A 26,494-nucleotide genomic window follows, 5' to 3' on the forward strand; every position below is an offset into this window, starting at 1 on the left:
ACCTTATCCCCCCCGATCACCTTAAAGTTATGTCCCCTCATATTAGCCATTTCCACTCTGGGAAAATGTTTCTGGCTGTCCTCTTGACCTATGTTTCTTATCATCTTGCTCACCTCTATTAAGTCACCTCTCATCCTCCTTTGCTCCAAAGTGAAATGCCCCGGCTCACTTGACCTGTCCTCATATGACATGCTCTATAGTCCAGACAGCATCCTGGTAAATCTCTGCACCTTTCACATCCTTCCCTTAATGAGAACTGAACACAATATTCCACATGTGATCTAAGCAGAGTTTTATAGAGCTACAACATTACCTTGCATCTGAGAAGAGAGAGATAGAGTGATTATCTCAGCTCACTGGCTGACCTGGTGGATGCTCCCAGTATTTTCTGTTTAGCCCCACTAATTCTAACTTTGTTTAAAGTACATCTCAAGATTAACGCCACATGAGGGATGCTTAAACAATAAACAATGTCAGATTCTCGGAATCGATAGGCAAGGTCTGCAAGGGTAAAGTTCTGAGCAAGCAGCAGCTGAAACTCTGGTAGTGTTGGTATTAACACCAAGAGCTGGTCACCAAAGATTGGCACTGCTGTCGGGTTAAGAACCTTGGCTCCTCCGCGTACTCCCGGTTCTGGACTCACCTCTGACCTCGCTGGAGAACTGGGCAGAGTGTCTGGTCACAAAGAGCCGTAGCTGCTGGTCAAGGTCAAAGGCGGTGAGATCAACGTCCCAGGAGCGGACACCTAGGGGGAGGGGTGGTGGAGAATTAAAGATAGAGAAGAATTGTCAGGTACTTTGTACACCTGTTACAAGGAAGAATTGTGGAACCAAAAAGCATAAGAAATAGAAGCTAGAGTAAGCCATTCAGTCCCTCCTGCCTGCTCTCCCATTTTACAGCTGATCTTACGCCTCAGTGACGCTTCCCTGCAATTAGACCATAATACACAGGAGCAGACCTGTTATGTAACCTTTGATGCCCGGACTAATCAAGAACCTCTCAACCTCTGCTTTAAGTATACCCAATGCCTTGGCCTCCACAGATTCACCACCCTCTGGCTAAAGAAACTTCTCCTCATCTCTGTTCTAAAGGGACATCCTTCCGTTCTGAGGTTGTGATCTCTGGGCCTAGACTTCCTCACTATAGGAAATACCCTCTTCCAGATCCACCATCTAGGCCTTTTAACCTTGCGCTCTTGACTCCTTTAAGGTGGGATCTAGGGGTCCAAATCCGTACATCCCTGAAAGTGGTCACAAAGATCGACAGGATTCTAAAGAAGGCACACCACATGCTTGCCTTCAAGAGATATGGCATTGAGTTCAAAAGTCGGGAAGTCACAGATTTATAAAACTCTGGTTAGGCTGCATCTGGGGTATTGCATTCAATTCTAGCCAACCCACTGAAGTCTTTGAAGAGGGAGTGGAAAGGGTTTAAAGAGAAAGATTAAAGATGAGCTTTATTTGTCACAGATATATCCAAAGGTAAAATGAAATCCGCCATTTTGTGTCAAATCAAATCGGCAAGGAAGATGCTGGGCAGCCCACAAGTATTTCCAGCGCCGATACATCACGCCCACAACTCACTAACCCTAACCCATTCGTCTTTGGAGTGTGAGAAGGAACTGGATCGCCCGTAGGAAATCACGCGGTCACGGGGAGAAAAAACTCCTTGCAGACAACAGCAGCAGTTGAACCCCATCTCATCTTTCAGCTGGTGGGGTAAAGCATTGCTCTAAATGCCAGACTACTGTGCTGCCCACTCACCAGATTAGAGGGCACTTGCTGTGAGGAGAGGCTGGGCAAACTTGGATTGTTTCCTCTCCAGCGAGGGAACCTGATGGAGGTTTATCAAGTTACCCCAGGCACAGATGGAGGAGACAGTTGGTATGCTTTTCTCCTGGGATCAAAATGTCTAACACCAGAGATAAGGGGTAACGTCCAAGGGAATTGTGCAGAGCAAGCCTTTATTTATACAGAGAGTGGTGGGTGCCTGGAACGGGCTGCCAGGGCTGTCGGTGGAGCCAGATATGGCAGACACATTGTACAGGCCCTTAAACAGGAGCATAAATATACAGACATCAAAGCAATTTCTGTCTTGAACATAAGAAATGATAGTCTCTTCTTTGGTAAAAAAATGCCAACGCCTTCCCATCAGCTGGGCAATGGTGGGTACAAAGTGGATGAGCCTAAGGGTCTGTTTGCACGATGTATAACGGTGACACAGTGAGAGATGCTGGAAATTAGCTCTATTTTTCTATACAGTACCAAGAATTTTGCTGTCTACGTGCCTCCTGACCCACTCTATAGAGAACTACTATGTACAAAGACTGGCATTGCTATATACTACATCTACCGAATATTGAATGGTCTAGATAAAGTGGATATGCAGAAATTATTTCCAATAGTGGGGAGTCTAGAACCCGAGAGCATAGCCTCAGAAAAGGAGGATGTCCCTTTAGAACAGAGATGAAGAATTTATTTTACTAGAGGGTGGTGAATCTGTAGACTGGCTGTGGAGGCCAAGTCAATGGGTATAGTTAAAGCAAAGATTGGTGGGTTGAAGGGTACTGAAGGTTATCGGGAGAAGGCAGGAGAATGGGATTGAGAGGGGAAATTAATCAGCTATAATTGAATGGTGGGGCAGACTTGATGGGCTGAATGGCCTAATTCTGCTCCGATGTCTTATGGTCTTTTGGTTTCAGGTCAGCTCAAAGTTCTGTAGCCAGTCAGATACTTCAGTGGTCAACTGCCGTAACGTTCATAAACTTCTGTACACAGTATTGTGATAACAACCAATAACAGATGTAAACTCAGTGCACACAAATGGAAAGGTCAGGGGTCCAGTAATGACCTTTGCACTTGCAGCATCTGCCAGTTTCGAGAGTTCAAATCTCTGTCAGGGGACTTGAACCCACGAGCTCTGAATGTTTAAGTGAATTTTGATTACACAGTAGGAATGCTGGGTAAAATTCAGATGAAACTTTGAGGCTACCCTTTCATAAAGGATCCCCAACACAACTTTGGTGAAAAGCAGAGAGTTCCTCAGTTTCCACGGCGATATTTATCCCTCAAGCAAATAAACAGATTAATTGTTCCTTGCTATTTATGTACTTATTGTACTTTTGTTTATTTTGTGATGCAGTGCAGAACAGGCCCTTCCAGTTCAACAAACTGCACCACCCAGCAACCCACCTTTTTAACACTAGCCTAGTCACAGTGTTATGATGACCGAATAGCCCACTAACCGGTATAGTATGTCTCTGGGCTGTTGGAGGGAACCGGAGCACCTAGAGGAAACACACTCGGTTCACGGGGTGAATGTACAAACTCTTTACTGGAATTGAACTCCAAACTCCCAAATGGCCCAGGCTTTAATAGTGGCTCACAGGGTGAACCCCCATGGTTCATGGGGAGACTGTACAAACTCTTTACTGGAATTGAGCTCCAAGCTCTGGAATGGCCCCGGGCTGTAATAGCGGTTCACGGGGAGACTGTACAAACTCTTTACTGGAATTGAACTCCAAGCTCTGGAATGGCCCCGGGCTGTAATAGCGGTTCACGGGGAGACTGTACAAACTCTTTACTGGAATTGAGCTCCAAGCTCTGGAATGGCCCCGGGCTGTAATAGCGGTTCACGGGGAGACTGTACAAACTCTTTACTGGAATTGAGCTCCAAGCTCTGGAATGGCCCCGGGCTGTAATAGCGGTTCACGGGGAGACTGTACAAACTCTTTACTGGAATTGAACTCTGAACTCCCGAATGGCCCTGGGCTGTAATAATGGTTCACAGGAAGAACCCCCGCGGTTCACAGGAAGAACGTACAAACTCATTACAGGAATTGAACTTTGAACTCCCAAATGCCCTGGACTGTAATAGTGTCACACTAACCACAATTACCTGTGGGATCCCGCTGTATGTATTTCCCCATTGTTGACAACTCTACGTTATTGGCCATAAAGCACTTTGAGATGTTCTATAAAAGGACAGGAAAGGTGCTGTAGACCAAAACAAAGCAGTACATCAAAGGAACAGGTCCTCTGGCCCACACTGTTGTATTTATCTAATTATATTAGTAATCAAAAAACAACTAATCTAATCCTTTCTGCCTACACAATGTCCATATCTTTCCATTTCCATGTGCCTATCCAACAGCCTCTTGAACACCCCTATTGTATGTCTCCACCACCACCCCAGGCAGTGCATCCAGACACCAACCGCTCTCTAAAACTACCTACCCCACATCTCCTTTGAACTTATCGCTCTCACCATGGTCTCTGGTATTAGACATGTAAATCCTGAGAGAAAGATACTGTTTTCTCTTTTTCTATGCCTCTCATTATCTTATAAGCCTCTATTGGTTCTCCCCTCAGCCTCCTCTGTTCTATAGAAAACAATCCAAGTTTGTCCAGCCTCTCCCTATAGCACATGCCCTCAAATCCAGGCAGCATCCTGGTAAACTTCTGCACCCTCTCCGCATCCTTCCTATATTGGGGCGACCAGAACTGTAGGCAATACTCTAAATGAGGCCTATCTAGAGTTTTAGAAATCTGCAACATAACTTCCTGACTCCAGTCCTGATGAAGGGTCTCGGCCCAAAACGTCGACTGTTCATTCCCGTCCCTAGAGGCTGCCTGACCAGCTGCCGTCCTCCTGCAATTTGTGTGAGTGCGTTGTTCAAGATTTTCAGCATGTGCACAATCTCTAGGGTTTATCACTTAAGAAGCCCTGGAACAGGTACAGGGAGGGGTGAAGCTTAGTTGGATACGGGCCAGATAAATTTGGGACAGGATGGGAGGGCAGCATGGTTGGCACGGACTGGCCTGTACTTGCTACACGAGCGTCTGAATGATGTGTCAGCAGCCGGTGCCGATTGTAGGTTTCACCTCACCGCTCCCTGCTGCAGTCAGACTGTGGAGCAGGGCAAGGAATTAATGCAGGAATCCCGCCACAGCCAATCTGACATCAGATCAGGATCTGAATCAGGCTCAACATCACTGGCATACGTTGTGAAATCTGTTGCTTGCGGCAGGCAGCTGCACGTTGCAATACACAATAATGAAAAAATTAAAAATTACTATGTTTACATCAAATTAATTAAGAAGTGCGAAAAGAGAGGGAAAATATTGTGAGCTGTGTGGATGGGTTCACTATCTATTGAAAATCTGATGGCAGAGGGGAAAAGGCTGTTTCTGAAATGTTTAGTGTCTTCAGGCTCCTGTACCACCTCCCTGAGAGTAACAGTGAGAAGAGGGCACGTCCTCATGTCCTTAATGACAGATGCCACCTTTGGAAGATGCCCTCGATGCTGGGGAGGCGAGTGCCCATGATGGAGATAACTGAGTTTATAACTTGCTGCAGCTTTTCCCGATCCTGTGCACTGGCCGCTCTGTACCAGACAGTGAGGATGGTCTCCACAGTACATCTGTAGAAAGATGCGACTGTCATTTGTGACACTCAAATCCAGTAACTCCTGAAATAACCAGCAACGGCTGGTTTGCATCCAGCTCCCAGTGACTCAGCCCATTATCCTTCAAACCATGTCTGCTATGGAATAAAGTCACAATGGTTACTGCTTCTGTTACCTTCTGGTTCCCTGGAGACTTTGTTTCAATGCTTGTTCGGCGCTCTGCTGCAGCCTGCATTACCACTGCCAGCAGCCAGTGATTTACTGTTTGCTAAGGCGCTCTCAGGAGCAACCGCTCTTCACCCAATGCGGTAACTCAAGGCAATAGAGGTCCTCTGTTGGTCAAGGTCGACCATTGATACTGAGCTGTCTATGCGATACACAAGACAGTACAATATGGAGAGAAAGCTGATGCCTATTCCCCTTTTCCGCACAGCTGGTGGATCCACAGGAACAGCACAGACTGACACAGTTTTGCACCAACGGGTTTGCAGGAGTTGCCACTCCGCGTTGAACTCAACGTAGGACTGTATTAGGGACTCCAGCTCCGGATATATCGTTGGGGGTTTACTCCTGAAGCTTGCCCCAAGAGTGGGTATCGCTGAAGACAGCGGAGATTTGAGATCTCCTAGCTGAGTTGCCAACCACAGGTGACTAGCCCTACCTGCCTGACACGACTGATTTTAAGGCGCCAGTAACCCACCTTTACCCTTCTCCTGGCAGCAGAAATAGTTCTCCATACCTAGTAGCTAAGTCGTACTTGAAGGCCAGGAACTGGACTTGATCTGCCGGAGGCTATTTGAGATGCATGCCAAGGGGTGCATTTAACAGGTAGTAGGAGCTTATCCCCACTCACCCCTGGCTATGACAACCTGAGGGAACTTCAAAGGAAATAAAATAACCTCCGATGTCCCCTCAAGGCATACTTGCCTCAGAACCAGAAAGTTGCTGATTGGTGCCCTGCTGTTGGCCTTCGAGCATTGTGCAGAGGCCTGGAGTCAGCCTGACTAACTCCTCCACATCCCTGTCCTTAAATACCAACCTGACCTCTAACTCCCTTCCCTCTTCCCAAAACCGCATCCACAAAGTTAACAAAACTAAATCTCCCCAGCACATCCTTGGACGTACTGGTTGTTGACATAAACAACACATTTCACTATGTTTTGATGTCCATACATTCATTCATTATGTGCTGTGTCGTATGACATGGGCGATCATGGTCTTGGCAAGATCGTTCTTGACAAATTTTTCTGCAGAAGTGGGTTGCCATTGTCGATGTTTGATGTACATGTGATAAATAAACCGGAGTCTGAAATCGTTGGTTTGCATCCACCTCTGGGGACTTCAGAACAAAAGACAGCACAGTGGCGTTCTGCGTAGAGCTGCAAGCTCGCATCAGCAGAGGCCTGGGTTTGATCCCAACCTCAGGTGCTGTCTGCGGTCTGCGTAGAGTCGCCCTGGGTCTGCGCGTGTTTCCCCAGGGTGCGCAGGTTTTCTCCCACATCCCAAAGATGTGAGTAGTCTGATGAAGGGTCTCGGATCAAAACGTCCCCTCCATCGGTGCTGCCTGACCTGTTGAGTTGCCACACCATTTTGCGTCCACTGCCGAAGACAATCAGTTTGGTAGATAAAATGGGCGCAGTAAATTGCCCCTGGTGTGTAAGTGAGTGATAGAATAAGACCATAAGACAGAGCAGAATTAGTCAATTCAGCCCATTGAGTCTGTTCCGCCATTCCATCATGGCTGATTAATTAGCCCTCTGATGCACCATCAATAACTCTCTCTGAGACGTGAAGGCGAGATATCGGCTTTTATTGACTGGAAGAAAGAACAAGCAGTAGTTGACCACCATACTACATCCTGGAGACTGAGGCCCGGGCTCAGGCCTCAATCGCCTTAATACCGGGGTCTGTGGGAGGAGACACGGTCAGTGGGAGGGGCCACAGGAGCAGTCAGCAGGGGGCGTGTCCAGCAGGTATATGTAGTTCACCACACCCTCTCAACCCCATTCTCCTGTCTCTGATGAAGTGAGCCTGTGACTCAACCAACAATGCCACTGTGCTGTCTTTTGTCCTGAAGTCCCTGGTGGTGGAAGGGGGAGGGTTACAAGCCAACAGTTTCAGATCCATGTTTATTTATGATGTATACATCAAACAATGGCAAAGGGCAACCACTTCTGCAGAAAAAATTTGCCAAGAACAATCATGGTCAAAATCACGATACCCGGACTAATCAAGAACCTACCAACCTCTGCTTTAAATATCCCTAATGACCTGGCCTCCACAGCCATCTGTGGTAATGAATCCCTAGACTCTCCCACTGTAGGAAATATCCTCTCCTATCTAGACCTTTCAATATTCAATAGGGTTCAAAGAGATTTACCCGCATTCTTCTAAACTACTGTGCATACAGGCCCAAAGCCAAGAAACACTGCTCATGTATGTTCCTTAATCCTGTCCGCCAAGGCCTTCTCATGGCCCCTTCTGGCTCCACTAATTTCATTCTTAAGCTCCTTCCTGCTAGCCTTATAATCTTCTAGATCTCTATCATTACCTAGTTTTTTGAACCTTTCATAAGCTCTTCTTTTCTTCCTAACTAGATTTACAACAGCCTTTGTACACCATGGTTCCTGTACCCTAGCATCCTTTCCATCTCATTGGGAACCCATTCAACCCGTTCATATATTAAACTCTTCATTCCTGGAATCATTCTTGCAAACCTCCTCTGGACCCTCTCCAATGGCAGCACATCTTTTCTGAGATAAGAGGCCCAAAACTGCTCACAATACTCCGTGCGGTCAGACCATTGCCTTAAAGCCTCAGCGTTACATACTTGCTTTTACATATATTCTAGTACTCTCAGAATGAACACTGACATTGCAATTACTTTCCTTACCACTCACTCAACCTGCGAGTTAACCTTCAGGGAATCCTGCACGAGGAACGCCAAGTCCCTTTGCACCTTGGATTTATTTCCTCCCCATTTAGAAAACGGTCTATGCCTCTACTCCTTCTACCAAAGTGCATGACCACACACTACATTCCATCTGTCACTTGTTTGATTGTTTTCCAAATCTGTCGAAGCCCTTCTGCAGAATCCCTGCTTCCTCAACACTACCTTCGTATCACCTGCAAACCTCATCAATTCTGTCACTCAAATTATTAACATATAACATGAAAATAAGCAGTCCCAATACAAACACCTAAGGAACTCTACTAGTCACCAGCAGCCAACCAGAAAAAGTCCCATTTCGTCCCACTCTTTTCCTCCTGTGAGTCAGCCAATCTTCTATCCATGTTAGAACATAAGAAATAGGAGCAGGAGTCGGCCACCTAGTCTGTCGAGTCTGCTCCGCCATTCAATAAGATCATGGCTGATCTAAACATGGTCTTATCTCCACCTACCTGCCTTCTCCCCATAACGCTTAATTCCCCCATGATGCAAAAATCTATCCAGCCTTGTCTTAAATATATTTACTGAGGTAGCCCCCACTGCTTCATTGGGCAGAGAATTCCACAGATTCACCACTCTTTGGGAAAAGCAGTTTCCTTATCTTTGTCCTAAATTTACTTCCCACACCCCCCACCCCCGAATCTTTAGGCTATGTCCCCTAGTTCTAGTCTCACCTAGCAGTGGAAACAACTTTCCTGTCTCTATCTTATCTATCTCTTTCATAATTTTATGCTTTCATAAGATCTCCTCTCATCCTTCTGAATTCTAGCAAGTACAGTCCCAGGCGACTCAATCTCTCCTCAGTCTAAACTCCTCATCTCTGGAATCAACCTGGTGAACCTCCTCTACACCACCCCCAAAGCCAGTATATCCTTCCTCATGTACGGAGACCAGAACTGCACACAGTACTCCAGGTGCAGCCTCACCAGTACCCTGTACAGTTGCAGCATAACCTCCCTGCTCTTGAATTCAACCCCTCTGGCAATGAAGGCCAACATTCCATTTGCCTTGAGAGCCTGCTGCACCTTCAAACCAACCTTTTGTGATTCGTGCACAAGCAATCCCAAGTCCCTCTGCCCAGCAGCGTGCTGCAATCTTTTGCCATTTAAATAATAATCTGATCTTCCATTTTTTCTTCCCAAGTGGCCAGCTCGCATTTAGCAACATTGTACTCCATCTGCTCGACCCTTGCGCATTCAATTAACCTATCTTTATCTCTCTGCAGACTCTCCACTTGTTCTGCACAATTTGTTTTTCCACTCAATCTAGTGTCATCAGCAATTTAGTATCTTTCTTGTAATACCATGGGCTCTTATCTTGTTAATCAGTACCATGTGCAGCACCTTGTCAAAGGCCTTCTGGAAATTCAAGAATACAACATCCTCTCTTTTTTCCTATCCCACTTGTCATTTCCTCAATGAACTCCAATGGATTTGCTAGACAAAATTTCCTTTTAAGGAAACCATGCTGACTTTGGCTTATTTTATAATGTGCTTCCAAGACCCCAAAACCCCTGAAGCCTCACCCTTACTAATGGACCACAACATCTTCCCGCTGAAATCGAGCTAACTGGCCTGTAATTTTCTTTCTTCAGCCTCCATTTGCAATTTTCTAGTCCTCCATAACCATTCCAGAACCTAGTGATTCTTGAAAGATCATTACCAGTGCATCCACAATCACTTCAGCCACCTCTTTCAGGTTGTAGTCCATCTGGTCCAGGTGACCTATCTTCCCTCAGAATTTTCAGCTTCCCAAGCACCTTCTCCTTAGTAATAGTAATTACACTCACTTCTGTCTCCTGATATCACATTTCTAGCATAATGTTAGCCTTCCACAGTGAAGACTGATGTAAAATCTCTGAGGACTTTACCTGCTCCCAACAATTCGATTCAGTTATAAAAGAGGCAAGACAGTGACTATACTTCATTAGGAATTTGAAGAGATTTGGTATGTCAACAAATATACTCAAAAACTTCTATAGATGTACCGTGGAGAGCATTCTGACAGGCTGCATCACTGTCTGGTATGGGGAGGGGCTACTGCACAGGACCAGAAGAAGCTGCAGAGGGTTGTAAATTTAGTCGGTTCCACCTTGGGTACTAGCCTACAAAGTACCCCGGACACCTTCAAGGAGCGGTGTCTCAGAAAGGCAGCGTCCATTATTAAGGACCTCCAGCATTCAGGGCATGCCCCTCTCTCATTGTTACCATCAGGTAGGAGGTACAGAAGCCTGAAGGCACACACTCAGCGATTCAGGAACAGTTTCTTCCCCTCTGCCATCTGGTTCCTAAATGGACATTGAACCCTTCGACACTACCTCACTTTTTTAATATATAATTTTTCTGTTGTTTTGCACAAATTTTAATCTATTCAATATTCATATACTGTAATTGATTTACTTATTTATTATTATTATTTCTTCATCTTCTACATTATGCATTGCATTGAACTGCTGCTGCTAAGTTAACAAATTTCATGGTGATAATAAACCTGATTCTGATTCTAATTCTGAAATGCTTCTTAAGTTTGTTCACCATTTCTTTATCCCCCTCTATTATTTCTCCAGTGTTATTTTTGAGTGATCTGATACCCACTCTTTCCTCTTTTATTCTTTATATATCTGAAATCTTTTATTGGCTAGCTTACCTTCATATTTCATCTTTCTCTCCTTATGGTTTTTTTAGTTGTCTACCCATGGTTTTTAAAGTCTTCCCAATCCTTTAACTTCCCATTAATTTTTGCTTTTCTGTGTTTGACTTTCCTTGTCATCCTCTTTTTAGAATACTTAGTCATCATTGTGATGTATCATTCCTTCACCTTCCCCATTGCTCTCAGAAAATCCACCCATTGCTGTCCTGCCGTCATCCCTGCTAGTATCCCCTTCCACTCAGCTTTAGCCAGCTCCTCTCTCCACTGTAATACTGATACATCTGACTTCAGCTTTTCGCTCTCAAACTGCAGGGTGAATTCTATCAAATTATGATTACTGCCTCCTAAAAGGATTCCTTTACCTTAAGATCCCTAACCAAATCTGGTTCATTACACAACACTCAATTCAAAACTGCCTTTCCCGTAGTGGGCTCAACCACAAGCCACTCTAAAAGCCATCTCCAAGGCATTCTACAAGTTAGATCTCTTGGGATCCAGCACCAACTGGATTTTCCCCAACCTACCTGCATATTGAAATCCCCATGACTATTGTAACATTGTCCTCTTTGACATAACTTTTCTATCTCCTCTTGTAATCTGTGTCCAACATCCTGACTACTGTTTGGAGACCCATCGAGGTCTTTTTATTATTGCTGTTTCTTAACTCTGCCCACAAGGATTCTACATCCTCTGATCCTATGTCACCTCTTTCTAAGGATTTGAGTTCATTTTACCAAGACGCCCCTCTGCATACTTGCCTGTCCTTTCAATATAATGCACATCCTTGGATGTTTGGCTCCCAACTTTGATCTTCTTTCAGCCACAATTCTGATACTCACCACATTATACCTGCTGATTGCTAACTGTGCTACAAGATCATTTACCCTATTCTGTATTGGAATATCTACTTGTGTACCAACTGCCTCATCTTCAGCTCTGTGATTCAGTTTCCCAAACCCTATGGCAAATTAGTCTAAACCCTCCGCAACAGCTCTAGCCAACCTGCTTGCAAGGATGTTGGTCCCACTCGGATTCAGGTGTAACCCATGCTTTTTGTGCAGGTCATTCTGTACCTTCCTCAGAAGAGATCCCAATGATCCAAAAATTCTGACACCTTACTGCCTGCACCAACTCCTCAGCCACAAATTCATCTGCCATATTATCCCATTCTTACCCTCACTGGCATGTGGCACAGACAGCAATCCAGAGGTTACTACCCTGGAGGTCCTGCCCAACTCCCCAAATTCACTCTTCAGGACCATTTCCTTTTCCTCCCTATGTCATTGGTACCTAGGAATACGTACACGACGCTGGAAGAACTCAGCAGGTCAGGCAGCATCTGTGAGAAAAGAGTAGCCAACGTTTCGGGCCAAGACCCTTCGTCAGAAAGGGTCTCAATTGCATTCCTGATGAAGGGTCTTGGCCCGAAATGTTGGCTACTCTTTTCTCACAGATGCTGCCTGACCTGCTGAGTTCTAACAGCGTTGTGTACGTATTCTTTGATCCACAGCATCTGCAGTTGTATTTTTGTGTCATTGGTACCTATATGTACCACGAGATCTGGCAGTTCACCCTCCCCCCTTTAGAACGCTTTGGAGTCAATCCAAGACATCCCTGACCCTGGCACCTGCAAGGCAACATACCACCCAGGTGTCTCTTTCATGTCCACAGAATCTCCTGTCTGCTCCTATAATCCCCTATCAATGCTACCTCCTCCTCCACCCTCCCCTCTGAGCTACAGAGCCAGACCCAGTGCTAGAGACCTGACTGCTGTGACTTTCCTCTGGTGGGTCGTTCCACCACCCCTCCCCCAAAAGAATCCAAAGCGTTGTTGAGGGGAATGGCCACAGGGATGCTCTGCACTGGCTGCCTATCCCCTTTCTCCCTCCTTCCGGTCACCCAGACTTGTACCTTGGGTCTAAATACCTCCCCTCAGCCTCCCGAATGATCTGGAGTCCATCCCGCTCCGTCCGGCTCCTTAACGTGGTCTGAAAGAAGCTGCACTCCTCGCAGGTGAGGTCGTCAGGTAACCAGAGGTCTCCCTGTCTTCCCACATCCCGCATGGGGAGCATTCCACTAGCCCACTTGGCATCCCCACTGCTCTAAGTGTGCAATTAGAAAGAAGCAAGGAAAGAGAATTTAAATTAAAAACACCAATTACATTAAAAACGCTAAATTAAATTAAAAAGGCTTTCCCTCACCGAGAGCTGAAACCTGAGCTTCCCAGTCACACAATGGTCGCTCTGCTTAAATCTAAATCATTTTCATTGGCCCTTGCCCAGTGCCTAATTGTGCAAATTGGAAGTGTCCTTGGGAACTGTGGCATGCAGGATGACATTCTACCTGGGTGGGAATTGACGACATAGTAACAGAGTGGTTATATTTTATGGTGCCAGTGTTCAGGGTTCAATACCGGCCGCTGTCCGTGAGGATTTTGTGCACTCTCCCTGTGACTGTGTGGTTTACCTCTGGATGCTGTGCTTCCCTCCCATATTCCAAAGACATTCAGATAAGGGTCAGCGAAGTTGAACGTTAAGTTGGCACAAGAACCACGTGGCACTTTGCAGGTCAGCAACACAATCCTCGGACTCTACTGGTCGTTGACACAAGCATTACTGTGTTTTGACGTTTGGATAAATACAGCTCATCTTTATCTCTACCTTTCTGAGAATGTGGGGAAAATTAATGTAGGATTTACGAATAGAGAGTCAGAGTCACAGAACACTACAGCACAGAAACAGTCCATTTGGCCCATCTAGTCAATGCCCAATGATTATCTGCCTATGGTCCCATTGACCTGTACCCACATCATAGCCCTCTATAACCCCATCCATGTACCTATCAAAATTGTTCTTCAATGTGAAATTGAACCTACATCCACCTCTTCTACTGGCAGCTCATTCCACACTCTCATAACCCTCTCAATGTGAAGTTCCCCCTCAGGTTCCCCTAAATATTTCACCTTTCACCCTTAAGCTTTGACCTCTGGTTATATTCTCACCCAACTTTAGTAGAAAAAGTCTGCTTGCATTTAGCCTACTAAAACCACTCCGTTTTGTGTACCTCTGTCAAATCTCCCCTCATTGTCCTATGCTCCAGGTAATAAAGTCCTAACCGGTTCAGTACACTAGTTTAGTGGTTAGCACATCGCCTTACAGTTCAAGCAAACTGGGTTCAAATCCTGTCTGTAAGGAGTTTGTATGTTCTCTCTGACTGCAAGGATTTCCTCTGGGTGCTCTGGTTTCCTCCCACAGGCCAATGATATACCAGTTAGTAGATTGATTCGTCACTGCAAATTGCCCCATGGTTCGGCTAGGGTTAAGTCAAGGGCTGCTGGGACTCACAGCTCAAAGTGCTGGAAAGGGCAGCTCTGTGCTGGATCTCAATACACAAATACATTTTCTCTGCACTTTCAATCTTTTTGATAACTTCCCTGTAGGTTGGTGACCAGAGCTGCACACAATAATTCATCTTCTTTATCCTTCAAGTTTCTTGGAATATCTCCAGGATAGGAGAGGTAGGAATGTGGAGGTGTTTAGAGGGAATGCTAGAGTTTAGTGCCACAGGAATAGAAGGCATGGACACCAGCAGCAGAGTGATGGACTGTGACACAGGCCCAGAGAGTTGTTGGAGCTGGAGGAGTTATTCATGTGGTCATGTAGCCCAGAAATAGGACCTTTGGTCCCAGTGGTACATGTTGACCCAAGATCACCATGTGAGCTAGTTCCACTTCGGCCACAAATGGGATGACCACAAAAAAAAAACATGGAGACACCTTCGCAGACTCATAGTCCGCAGTGACTCTGAGTTCAGTCTCTGAAGCTGATAAGAGGCGGCATCCTTCAGGAGTGTGAACCCATGGAAAGCATCTGGTCCAGGCAGTGTACCTGGCTGAGAGCTGAATACCTGTGCTAATCAACTGGCTGGAGTGTTCACTGACACCTTTAACCTCTTGCTTCTGCAGTCCGAGGTACCCACCTGCTTCAAGCAGGCTATAATTACAGCTGTACCCAAGAAGAACGTGGTAACCTGCCTCAATGACTATCGTCCAGCAGTGCTTACACACAGTGATGAAGTGTTCTGAGCGGATGGTGATGAAACTGATCAACTCCTGCCTGAGGAGCCCCCTGGATCTGCTCCAATTTGCCTACCGTCACAACAGGTCAAAAGCAGATGCCAATTCATCGGCTCTTCAGTCAAAACTGGAACAAGTGGACAGTGATGATGCATCCATTAGGATGGTCTTCATTGACTACAGCTCTGCATTTAACACTAGCACCCCTCAAAACTAATCAACAAGCTCCAAGACCTTGGCCTCAATAACTCCTTGTGCAATTGGATCCTCTATGTCCTCACCCACAGATGCCAGTCAACAAATCTCCTCTGAAATCTCCATCACCACAGGTGCACACAAGGCTGTGTACCTCTCCCCCTCCTCTACTGGCTCTGTCTTATGACTGCGAGGATTAGCACGGTTCCAATGCCATATTTCAATTTGCTGACAATACCAGTATTATTGGCTGAATCAGCATATAGAAGGGGGATTGAAAATCTGGCTGAGCGGTGCCACAGCAACAACCTCTCACTCAATGTCAGCAAGACCAAAGAGCTGATTATTGGCTGCAGGAGGGAGAAACCAGAGATCCATGAGTCAGTCCTCATCAGGGGATGAGAGGTGGAGAGGAACAGCAATTTTAAATTCATCAGTGTTATCATCTTAGAGGATAAGTCCTGTGTCCAGTACAAAAAAGGCACAAGAGCACCTCAATTTTCTTCAAAGTTTGTGAGAATTCGGCATGTCATCTAAAACGTAAACTTTTATAGTTCTAGAGCTGCCCTTTACTGACTGCAGCTCTGCATTATCCCCTCAAAACTAATCAATAAGCTTCAAGATCTTGACCTCAATACCTCCTTGTGCAACTTGATCCTTGATTTCCTCACTTGCAGTCAGATCGGATTGGCAACATCTTGTCCTCCACCGTCTCCATCAGCACAGGAGGACCACAAGGTTGTGTGCTTTGCCCTCTTCTCTACTTGCCTTACACTAGTGACTATGTGGCTAAGCACAGCTCTGATTCCATGTTTAAGTTTGCTGTCACAGGGCAAACCAAAAGTGGTGATGAATCAGCATGTAGGAGGGAGATTGAAAATCTAGCTGAGCAGTGCCACAGCAACAACCTCTCACTCAAAGTCAGCAAGACCAAAGAGCTGATTATTGGCTGCAGGAGGGAGAAACCAGAGATCCATGAGTCAGTCCTAAGAGGATCAGGAGTGGAAAGGGGCAGCAATTTAAAATTCCTTGATGTTATTATTTCAGAGGACCAGTCCTGGGCCCAGCATACAAGTGCAATTATGAAGAAAGCACCACAGTACCTTTACTTTCTTTAGGAGTTTACAAAGGTTCGCCATGACATCTAAAACTTTGACAAATTTCTATGGATGTGTGTGGAGAGTGTATTGGCTGGCAGCATCACAGCCTGGTATGGAAACGCCAATCCTCCAAAAGGTAGCGGATACAGCCCATCATGGGTAAAGCCCTCCCCACCATTGAACACATCTACACAAAACATTGTAACAGGAAAGCAGCATCCATCATCAGGGATCCCCACTGCCCAGGTCATGCTCTCTTCTCAAGGTCTGCTGCCATCAGGAAGGAGGTACAGGAGCCTCAGGACTCACTCCACCATGTTCAGGAACAGTTATTACCCCTCAACCGTCAGGAAGGAGGTACAGGAGCCTCAGGACTCACTCCACCATGTTCAGGAACAGTTATTACCCCTGAGCTATCAGGTTCTTGAACCAACTTCACAACTTCACTTGCCCCATCATTGAAATGTTCCCACAACCTATGGACTCACTTTCATGTTCTCTATATTTATTGCTTGCTTATCTATTTATTTTTCATTTTTGTATTTGTACAGTGTGTGTCTTTTGCAAGTTGGTGCAGTCTTGCATTGATTCTATTATGGTTATAATTCTATTATGGATTTATTGAGTATGCCCACAAGAAAATGAATCTCAGGGTTTTATATGGTGACATATAAACTTTGATAATAAATTTACTTTGAATTTTCAGATGCACTGTGGAAGGTATACTGTCTGGTTGCATCATGGCCTGGTATGGAAATACCAATGTCCTTGAACAGAAAAACCTACAAAACAGTAGTGGATACAGCCCAACCCATCACAGGTCCCTCCCCACCACTGAGCACATCTACAAGGAGGGCTGTCGCTGGAAATCAAGGCCCCCCCACCATCCAGGCTATGCTCCCTTCCCACTGCCACCATCAGGAAGGAGGTAACGGTTCCACACCACCAGGTTTGGCAACAGTTATTAACCCTCAACCATCAGGCTCTTGAACCCAGAGGAGATAACTTCATTCACTGAACTGATTCCACAACCTATGAACTGACTTTCAAGAACTCTGCAACTCATGTTCTCAATATTTATTATTTATTTATCATTATATTTTTTTTTTCTTTTTTGTAATTGCACAGTTTGTCATCTTTTGCACATTGGTTGTTTGTCTGCTTTTGTTGTTTGTAACTTTTCATCGATTCTATTGTGTTTCTTTGTGTTTACTGTGAATGCCCGATAGACAATGAATCTCAGGGTAGCACATGGTGACATACGTACTTCAGTAATACATTTACTTTGAACTTTGATCATCCCTCTAAACCTTTCCTATCCATGTACTTGTCCAAGTAACTTTTAAATGTTGTTAATGTACCTGCCTCAACCATTTCCTCGGGCAGCTTGTTCCATACACTAACTACCCTCTGGGAGAAAAGTTACCTCTTGGGTTCCGACTGAATTCCACCCCCCCATCTTAAACCCATGCCTTCTAATTCTTGATTCCTCAACCCTTGGATAAAGACAATTATTGGTAACGCAGCAGTCGTTGTAACATATTACAGCAGCAGTAACCTGGGTTCGATTCCAACCGCTTTCTGTAAGGAATTTGTATGCTCTCCCTGTGACTGCATGGTTTCCTCTGGGGGCTCCAGTCTCCGCCCACATCACAAAAGACATGCGGATTGGTAGATCAATTGGTCACATGGGCTCATTGGGCTGGAAGGGCCTGTTACTCTGCTGTATCTCTCATTAAATAAAATTAAAAATCCATGCCCCTCATAACGGAGGAGAAAGGAGTAGACAAACAGAACGGAATTTACAAGCTGATGATTCAAGTGAGGAGTACTGCAGATGTTCAACAGCTCATGGTATTTGGAGGTGAATGATGACGGTCTGTGACCTTGTGGAGAGAGAAGGAATTCTCGGTGGTTATACTCTCCTCTGGGTCAATGCACACTAGAAGGAAGCAGCACCAGAAATTATAGTTCCATTCTACTTAGTTTTACCCCCTCCCCCGTGGCCTTCCTCTTCGTTTCAAGGTTGCTTTGTTCCTGTGTGCTACACACTAATTGGATCACGCATCATTGTTTGACATCTACAAGGAGGAGGGAATTGTCCCAGCCAACCTCCCTTGCTGAACTAATGCCAGTGAGAATGGAGTATCTGTATGGAATACTCCTTACGTGGAATACTGCAGTGCAGCACACGAAGCGGCGTGGTCGCTTACTGCACCTCCAAAATCAGGTGATCCAACGCTGGAAGATGCTAGACAAATGCAACTTTCCACATTGTTCCTAACGTCCTTTGGGGAAATGATCAGACACGTTTGGTACAGAAGCCTGAAGGTGCACACTCAATGTCTTAGGAACAGCTTCTTCCCCTCGGCCATCAGATTTCTGAATAGTCATTGAACCCTTGAACACTACCTCGCTGTTTGATCGCTTTTTGCCAAATTTATTTATTTTTTAATGTATTCTTGTTGCGGTTCCTTAAGGCTGTCATAGCCAGGGGATTGGTAGCGGAGATAAGCTCCCACTACCTATTAAATGCTCCCAGTGACGTGCGCCCCAAATAGCCTCTGACAACCAAGTCCAGCTCCTGGCCTTCACGTGTGGCTTAGCTACTAAGTCTGGCAGAACCATTTCTATTGACAGGAGAAGAAGCAAAAATGTTACTAGCACCTTAAAACGAGTTGCTTCGGACAAATAGTGCTCATCAACCAAGAAGGAAAACACTGATCTCAAACCTCCGCTGTCTCACAGCGATACCCACTCATGGGGAAGGCTTTGGGAGTGAACCCCCAGAAAATATCCAGAGCTGGAGTCCGAGGCAGCTCAACACTGACTGGCAACTCCTACAATGCCACTGGTGCCAAAATGTGTCAGTCTCTGCCAATCCTTTGCTCTCTATACTATACTGCCCTGGCGTGTGTATCCTGTGAAGAGCTAGGACGCAATATCCAAGGTTGACCCTGGCCAACAGAGGGCCTCATTCTTATTGTCGTGTACAGTGAGTTTTATATATGGCACTGTTCTGCTGCCTATTGGGCCGAAAAGGTCTATTGCCTTCCTGTATCTCGCTCTAAATAAAAAGTAAAGCTGACCCACTGTGAGGCAATTTGCAAACAGTGCTACTAGATGCTGGTCTCCAACATAAACCCACAATAAACTCCCCTGCATCAAGAACAACTTCAAAAGGCGATGACTCAACAAAGTGGCATCAATCATGAAGGATCCCCATCACCCAGGACATGCCCTCTTCTCATTGCTACCATCAAGAAGGTGGTACAGGAGCCTGAAGACACACACTCAACAGTTCAGAAACAGCTTCTTCCCCTCTGCCATCAGATTTCCCAATGAACAATAAACCCAACTATGAACAGCAACTCACTATTTTCTCCTTACTCTGCTCTACTTGTTTAATTTATTATTATATATATTATATATAATTCCTATTGTAGTTTATAGTACTGAGGATTACAGTTAATTGGGCCATTGGTTAATGGGGTAGCCACTTATTTGGGACAACTTTTAAAGAAAAAAATAAATCAAGAAAATAGCCAGGATTCCTTTTGTTTATTTGGGACACTATGCCACTTAATTGGGGCAAGAAACTATTGCTGACAAGTTCCAACTAGTGTCAGTCACATGCACGTCGTTTGGCGATTCAACACTACACCGTCTTAGAGTGAACAGTTTTTAAACAGTGTCAGTTGCATGTTTTCGCATTCAAAAAGCAGTGATATTTGTCACTGATAGTTGGTGAGAAATAAGCAGTAAGATAATTCCAAACTATTTTGTTCACCATGGTTTCAAGCTTTCAGGCTTGGAGATGCCAGAAATGGCCAAGATTTCACTACTTCAACAAGTTAGGAACTATGAAGCATTTGAAGGTGTCTACAATAATCTTGAATGTTGCAATGAAAATGAAGATTTGGAGGATGCAATCTTTGATAGGATTGTATGAAGGTAGTCCATTATCTGCACCAGGTTCCTGTGCTGATCTCGTTCAATGTGTACACTGGACCAATTCTTCTGTCGATAACTATTAGGAACTAATACAGTTTTATAATACTGTAGTAGTATTCCAATTTGTTCTGTATTTCATTTAAATGTATAATTTGTTATTCAGTTAAACAGTAGTTTGTCTTTTTTAATATTTTTATAATTTTTTCAATGAAACCAGCTAATTGGGACAGTCGCTTAATTGGACCAAAATGTACTGGTCCCGACAAGTCCCAATTAACCAGAATCCACCGTACTTTATGTATTGCACCGCTGCCACAAAATAACAAATTTCATGACTGTCGAAAGTACAAGATAAGTAATAAACCCGACTCTGATTAACAGTTCAATAACACGGTGACTCGACTGCCAGATGGGTGAAAATATTTCTGTCACTGCAGTGAATTAATTGCGGTAAATATATAGTGGTAATCTGAACAACTGCAGTGAAGAGACAGAATAGGAGCAGCAGAAATCAATTGTTTTACTGAAAACAGCATCTGGCTCACTCGAAACATCTCTCTCTGTACAGAACAAATGTGAGCCGGGGCTGATCTTGATGCATCGCAATATTATGACAAGTCTGTTCGACATTTGCTGTCGATGCAGGATTTTTATTTAGCTCTGTGCAGGTTTGTGTCTCACAGCAGAGCCTCTGTGGGCACTGGCAGGAAGATGCATCGCCTGCTGATGTCCACGCACCAGCTGAGAGCGGACAGCAACGCGCCAAGAGCTCTCCCTTTAACATGCACAAAATACTGGAGGAACTGGGCAGGTCAGACAGCATCTGTGGAACACTGGTTCAGTGTGCATGTGATAAATAAATGAATCTGAATCCCTTCTGTCTGTGATGGATTCCAAAGTTGAACAGGCAGCATTAGGTCCGGATGTAGACATGAGGAGTCGGGGCCAGTGTGAGATTGGTGTGGCCTTGGATCTGCAGAAGACTGGTTTCCTCTGGGTACTCCAGTTCCCTTCCACATTCCAAAGACATGTGGGTTAGTAGGTTGATGGATGTAATTGGGCATCACAGGCTCGATTGACCGGAAGGGCCCCTAGGTTTTCTGTATTTCTAACTGAATAAGATATTCTGCCTACAAGTGACCATAGGGATCACAACCAGTACTTGATCTGAGCCTGGTGGGACCTAACACAACGTGGCTGGGGGTAGGGTCAGGTCTACTGTACACCCTGATAAACCATTTGGCGTAGGGGCAGGTTGAGTCAGTCAGGTAGCCAAGCTCAATATTTTATCCAGGCCTGGATGACATGCTCGGTAACACCCGTGAATAGCATGTTTGAGACTAGTATCAGTATTGGTTTATCAACATCACATGTAACTAGATTCAATGAAAAGCTTTAGATCAACACAAGAGATTCTGCAGAAGCTGGAAATCTAGAGCAACACACGCAAAATGCTGGAGGAACTCAGCAGGGTCTCAGCCTGAAACATTGACTGTTCATTCCCTCTATAGATGCTCCCCATCTTTTTACATCTGGTTTTCACCTTAAATGTGTTCTTGGGACTATTATAGCCTGCAAGTTGCAGTTTGGAGATTGTTTGAGTGCTTTGCTGTCTCTGAGAAGATTCCGGGAAGCGAGCGCGTACTCGGACGGCCTCGTTGCAAAGAAACTTCAAGACAGGGTATGAACCAACGCTCGACTCTGTTTCAGTGGTTAGAGCTTCGAGGAAGATTGAGAGATCAAGGCAATTGCGGAAGGTGAGCGAGAGTTCAACGCCGACTGCCTTCCTTTTGATCACTGCCAGAGAAGGAATTCATGAGTGGCCCTGTCACTGTGTGGCTCACTGCCTCTTGTGGTGTCCCTCTCTATGAACGTCAGTGATATAGTAGGACGGGATCGTGCTTCTGTGTTTATGGACTGGTCCATTGAGTCTATGGACTGTGGACTTTTTCCAGACTTATGGTTTTATATTCTGTTTATTTTTAAATCACCTGTTCCTTTTCTGTTTTTTTTTGTGTGAGGGGAGGGGGCTTGGGGGTTGATGTTTTGTTGTCTTCTGGTAGTTTTTTTATGTGGGGAGTAGGTGCTTTTTTGGGAGTCGATGTTTCTGTTCCATTTTGTGGGGGGTGGGGGTGGTGTTTCGGTGGGTTGATGATCAGGATGCTGTCCTTTATTGTGTGGGGGGGGGTGCGTCTGATGTTTCTCTCTGAATGACTTTCATGTTCTTTCTTTGTTCCGTGGCTATCTGGAGAAGACAAATTTCAGAGTTGTAGATGGATACGTGCTTTGATAATAAATGAACCTTTGACCTGCTGAGCTCCTCCAGCATCCTGTGTATGTTGCTATGAAAAGATTTTACTTTGCGTGCCAGCCAGGCAGATGATGCCGTACACATGAACACTGAAAGAGTAAAAGGATAAATGGAATGCAGATCATGGTGTTGCAGTGCCAGAGAAAGGGCAGTTGAGGTGGAGAAATAAAGTGAACAGGTAACAATGAGGTAGATTGGGAGTTCAAGGGTTCAGTACAGAAACAGGCCCTTCAGCCCATCTAGTCTGTGCCGGCCTGTTTTTCTCCTTGGTCACATCTCCCCCTCATCCATGTACTTATCCCTAACTGCTCTAAAATGTTGCAGTTGGACTCACATCCATCACTTCCACTGGCGGCTCTTTCCACACTGAGTGAAGAGGTTCGCCTTCACGTCCCTGTTAAATATCTGACTTTTCATCCAAAACCTATGGCCTCTAGTTCTAGTTTCACCCAACCACAGGTGAAATGTGCATGGAAATGTATGAAGGGTCTGTTCAAGAGTCTAATAATGGTGGGATAGAAGCTGTCCTTGAGCCTGACGACACGAGCTTTCACGCTTTTATACGTTCTGCCTGACGGGAGCGGGGAGAAGAGAGAAAGACTGGGATGGAACGGGTCCTCGATTATGTTGGCTGCTTTCCCAAGATGAGGTGATTGTAGATGGAGTCAAGAGAGGGGAGGCTGTGTGCATGAGGGATTGGGCCAGGTTCACAGCTCTCTGTAATTTTCAGCCAAGCAGTTCAGTACCAATCTTTCCAAAACAGTTTATCTGCAAAAATTTGTAAGATTGCTATCTTAAAGCGATGGTCAGATTGAGTGGAGAGAAAACAATGGGTCTTATGACTCAGATTGGTCACAGGTTGGATGGGATTTTCATTCTATACCCAGCCTAACATCGAAAAACCAGACAGCAAGTAAGCATCTCTTGCAGCCTACAGGCCCTGAGAACAACTCTGTTCCATCTGAGATGAGCTAATCCAGGAAAAAGAATTCATTGCCACAGATGACCAAGTCGTTGAGTATATTTGATTAGGGAGGGTGTCAAAGGTTACGGGGAAAAGGCAAGAGAATGGGGTTAGGGATACATATGTAATGACATACCAGACTCGATGGGCCAAATGGCCTAATTCTGCTCCTATGCCTTATAGACCCAGTACAGATCGATTGACGGGGGAGGACAATATGCATTTCAACTCTGCTAACCTTCTGTGGCCAGTGGGAAGCTAGCTGGCTGGCTGATCCCTGCACCACCACTCACTGGAAAGAGTTTGCTGGATACAAAGGACTCCATGGTTGTTAACATCTGTTAAAGAGAAAATTATTGGCTCTGAAATTTCAGAGAGTGTTGACACAATGGGAGAGGGTTCAGAGGAGGTTCATGAGAATGATCCCAGGAATGAAAGGGTTAATGTACGAGGACTGTTTGATGGCTCTGGGCCTGTACTTTCTGGAGTTTAGAGGAATGAGGGGGGACCTCACTGAAACCTATTGGCTATTAAAAGACTTAAATAGAGAGGATGCAGAGAGGGTATGTACTGCATTGGGGGAGTCCAGGATCAGAGGGCACAGCCTCAGAATTCAAGACATCCCTTTAGATCAGAAATGAGGAATTTCTTTAACCAGAGGGTGGTGAATTTGTGGAACTCGTAACCACAGATGGCTGTGGAGGCCAAGATTTTGGGTTTTACTTAAAGTAGAAGTTGATAAGTTCTTGATTAGTCATAGCATCAAAGATTATGTGTGGGGAGCCAAGACCAAATGACCTAATTCTGCTCCTATATCTTGTGCTCCAAAAAATGGACTTGCATGATGAAAGCTCCTGTCACAGTGTGTATGTTTGATAGAGAGTTCTCGCAGTAACCTTGCAGTCTAGTTGTGAACAGGGGTGTAGGATGCAACCACTTGTGCCCACAGGGGTCTGGCTTGACCCTCTGTTTTCCATCCTATTTCACAAACATCTCACTACTCCCCAGGTTTATAACTATACAATGCTAGGTGGTAGTCACTGTTGACCTGAATGGGCAGAACAGTGTCAGGTGGAGCTGAGTAATCAGACTGTTTTATAAACACCAAGAAGCTAATGTGCAGAAATAAGCTGGTGTGCAGGAACTAAAACAACTTAAATCATTGATTGAATAGTAAGATATACAGCATCACCACTGTACAAGCCACTGATGATCTTAACCAGATTTGATTCTGGGCAGGAGAATTTAATTGCATAATCACCAGAATGGTGCCAAGAGAAACATGGACTGGCTACAGAGACCAGACCAGAAATCCTCCTGAACACAACAGATTCTGGGGCAGATACTGGAACTTGAAGCAACACACAAAGTTCTGGAGGAACTCAGCAGGTCCAGGCAGCATCTATGGAGGAGAATGATGGTCTGGACTGAGCGTTTTCACCAAAAATGGAAAGGAAGAAGGCAGCAGCCAGAGACTCTTCATCACAGTCTGAAATGTTGACTGTGTATTCTCCTCCATAGATGCTACCTGACCTGCTGACTTCCTTCAGCGTGTTGTGTGTGTTGCTACCGAAATCCTTAAATGTAATGATGATACAATTCAGGTGCAGGAGGTCACTGGAAATTTTAACCAGGATTGGTGATGAATCAAGGTGGGATTAAAACTTATACATGTATTGAAGAGAAATCGATTCAGTCTGAAGAGCAGTTAAAAACACCTGAGCAGACCAAGGGGCCTCTGTGAAGCACAATTAGTGGAAAATGGACACCAGGCACCAGGAGACGCCAGGCCGACAGATAAAAAAAATACACCACTGATGGGCTTTATGAGGCAGGGTCATTGTAAAGGATAGAAAAACTAGGTTTGGACTGAAAGCGGGAAAAATCAAACATACATCTCTATCACACACTTCATGGCCCACCTGGGATATCCCAAAGCACCTTACAGCCACTACCAGAGCACTGGAAATTCAGCAATCTTCTGTGAAGCAACAATCAGATGTTGACCTGCAGTGACGTTGACTGAAGGGTGAGCAGTGGTCAGAACACTGGAGAGCCCTGCTCTTCCTCAGCATGGAGACCAAGGGACTACTGGCATCAGACTGACAAAGGGATCTCAGTTTAATATTGCATCCAAGTAACAGCACTGCAGTACTGCAGTAAGGGTGTTGGCCAAGACTTTTGTGATGAAGTGTCTGAAGTGAGATTTGAACACACAAGAGTTCATTGTGCACAATTTAAATATGCAGATGAGTTGGTTATTATCTGCTAATTCCCATTTTCCTACCTGGTGCTTTGTTAAAATCACTATGATTCTTCCATGCATTATATATTTTTGCAGTTCAAAAGCCTTTGTTTGCCCAAATATCTTAAAATATTCCACCTGCAAAGCTCTCAAAATCATTCCCATGAGGCAAACACAATGAAGAAAGAAGTCTATGCTTTTAGTTTGGTATCACCTATTTCATAGAGTGGTGACCTCAGACATATGATCCTTGCTTAATTACATCCGTAAATCCATCTGTCCAGATCCAGTTTCCTCCCTCAGTCCCTGGGCTGCAATGCAGTGTAATCTGATCCCTACCAAATGGGCAAACAGCCTCCAGCCACATTGGAAAGGAGGCAGATGTTGCCATGTCATACATTTTGCATTGGCTGGAGCTAGGAAGGGCAGCAGTAGCCAGAGACATTGACATTCTACACAAGCGGACAGAACTCCGCAGTCATTTTCCAAAGACGTGAGAAGAATAGATCTTTCTTAAAATGCTAGGATAGTTCTAACTGAAGCTATTCTGTTTGTCAGAATTGGTTGCACTGTTAATTCCCAAGCGTTTGACATTCCTTCTCATTGGTTTTCCCAACTGTTGCTCTTAAGTGACTGTAGAACAG

The 26,494-nt window shown here is 45.0% G+C and overlaps 1 protein-coding gene across 2 annotated transcripts in view; it reads right to left on the reverse strand.

The window, feature by feature from the left end:
* map1ab (microtubule-associated protein 1Ab) overlaps positions 1–26,494 on the reverse strand; it is a 169,907-nt gene that overhangs the window by 128,043 nt on the left and 15,370 nt on the right. For both annotated transcript variants that reach the window (XM_073024809.1, XM_073024808.1), the window contains exon 2: positions 644–745. In XM_073024809.1, coding sequence (XP_072880910.1) covers positions 644–745 — 102 coding nt within the window. The remainder of the gene's footprint in view (positions 1–643; positions 746–26,494) is intronic.

This window comes from Hemitrygon akajei, chromosome 21 (genome assembly GCF_048418815.1).
Source record: "Hemitrygon akajei chromosome 21, sHemAka1.3, whole genome shotgun sequence".
Classification (NCBI taxonomy): domain Eukaryota; kingdom Metazoa; phylum Chordata; class Chondrichthyes; order Myliobatiformes; family Dasyatidae; genus Hemitrygon; species Hemitrygon akajei.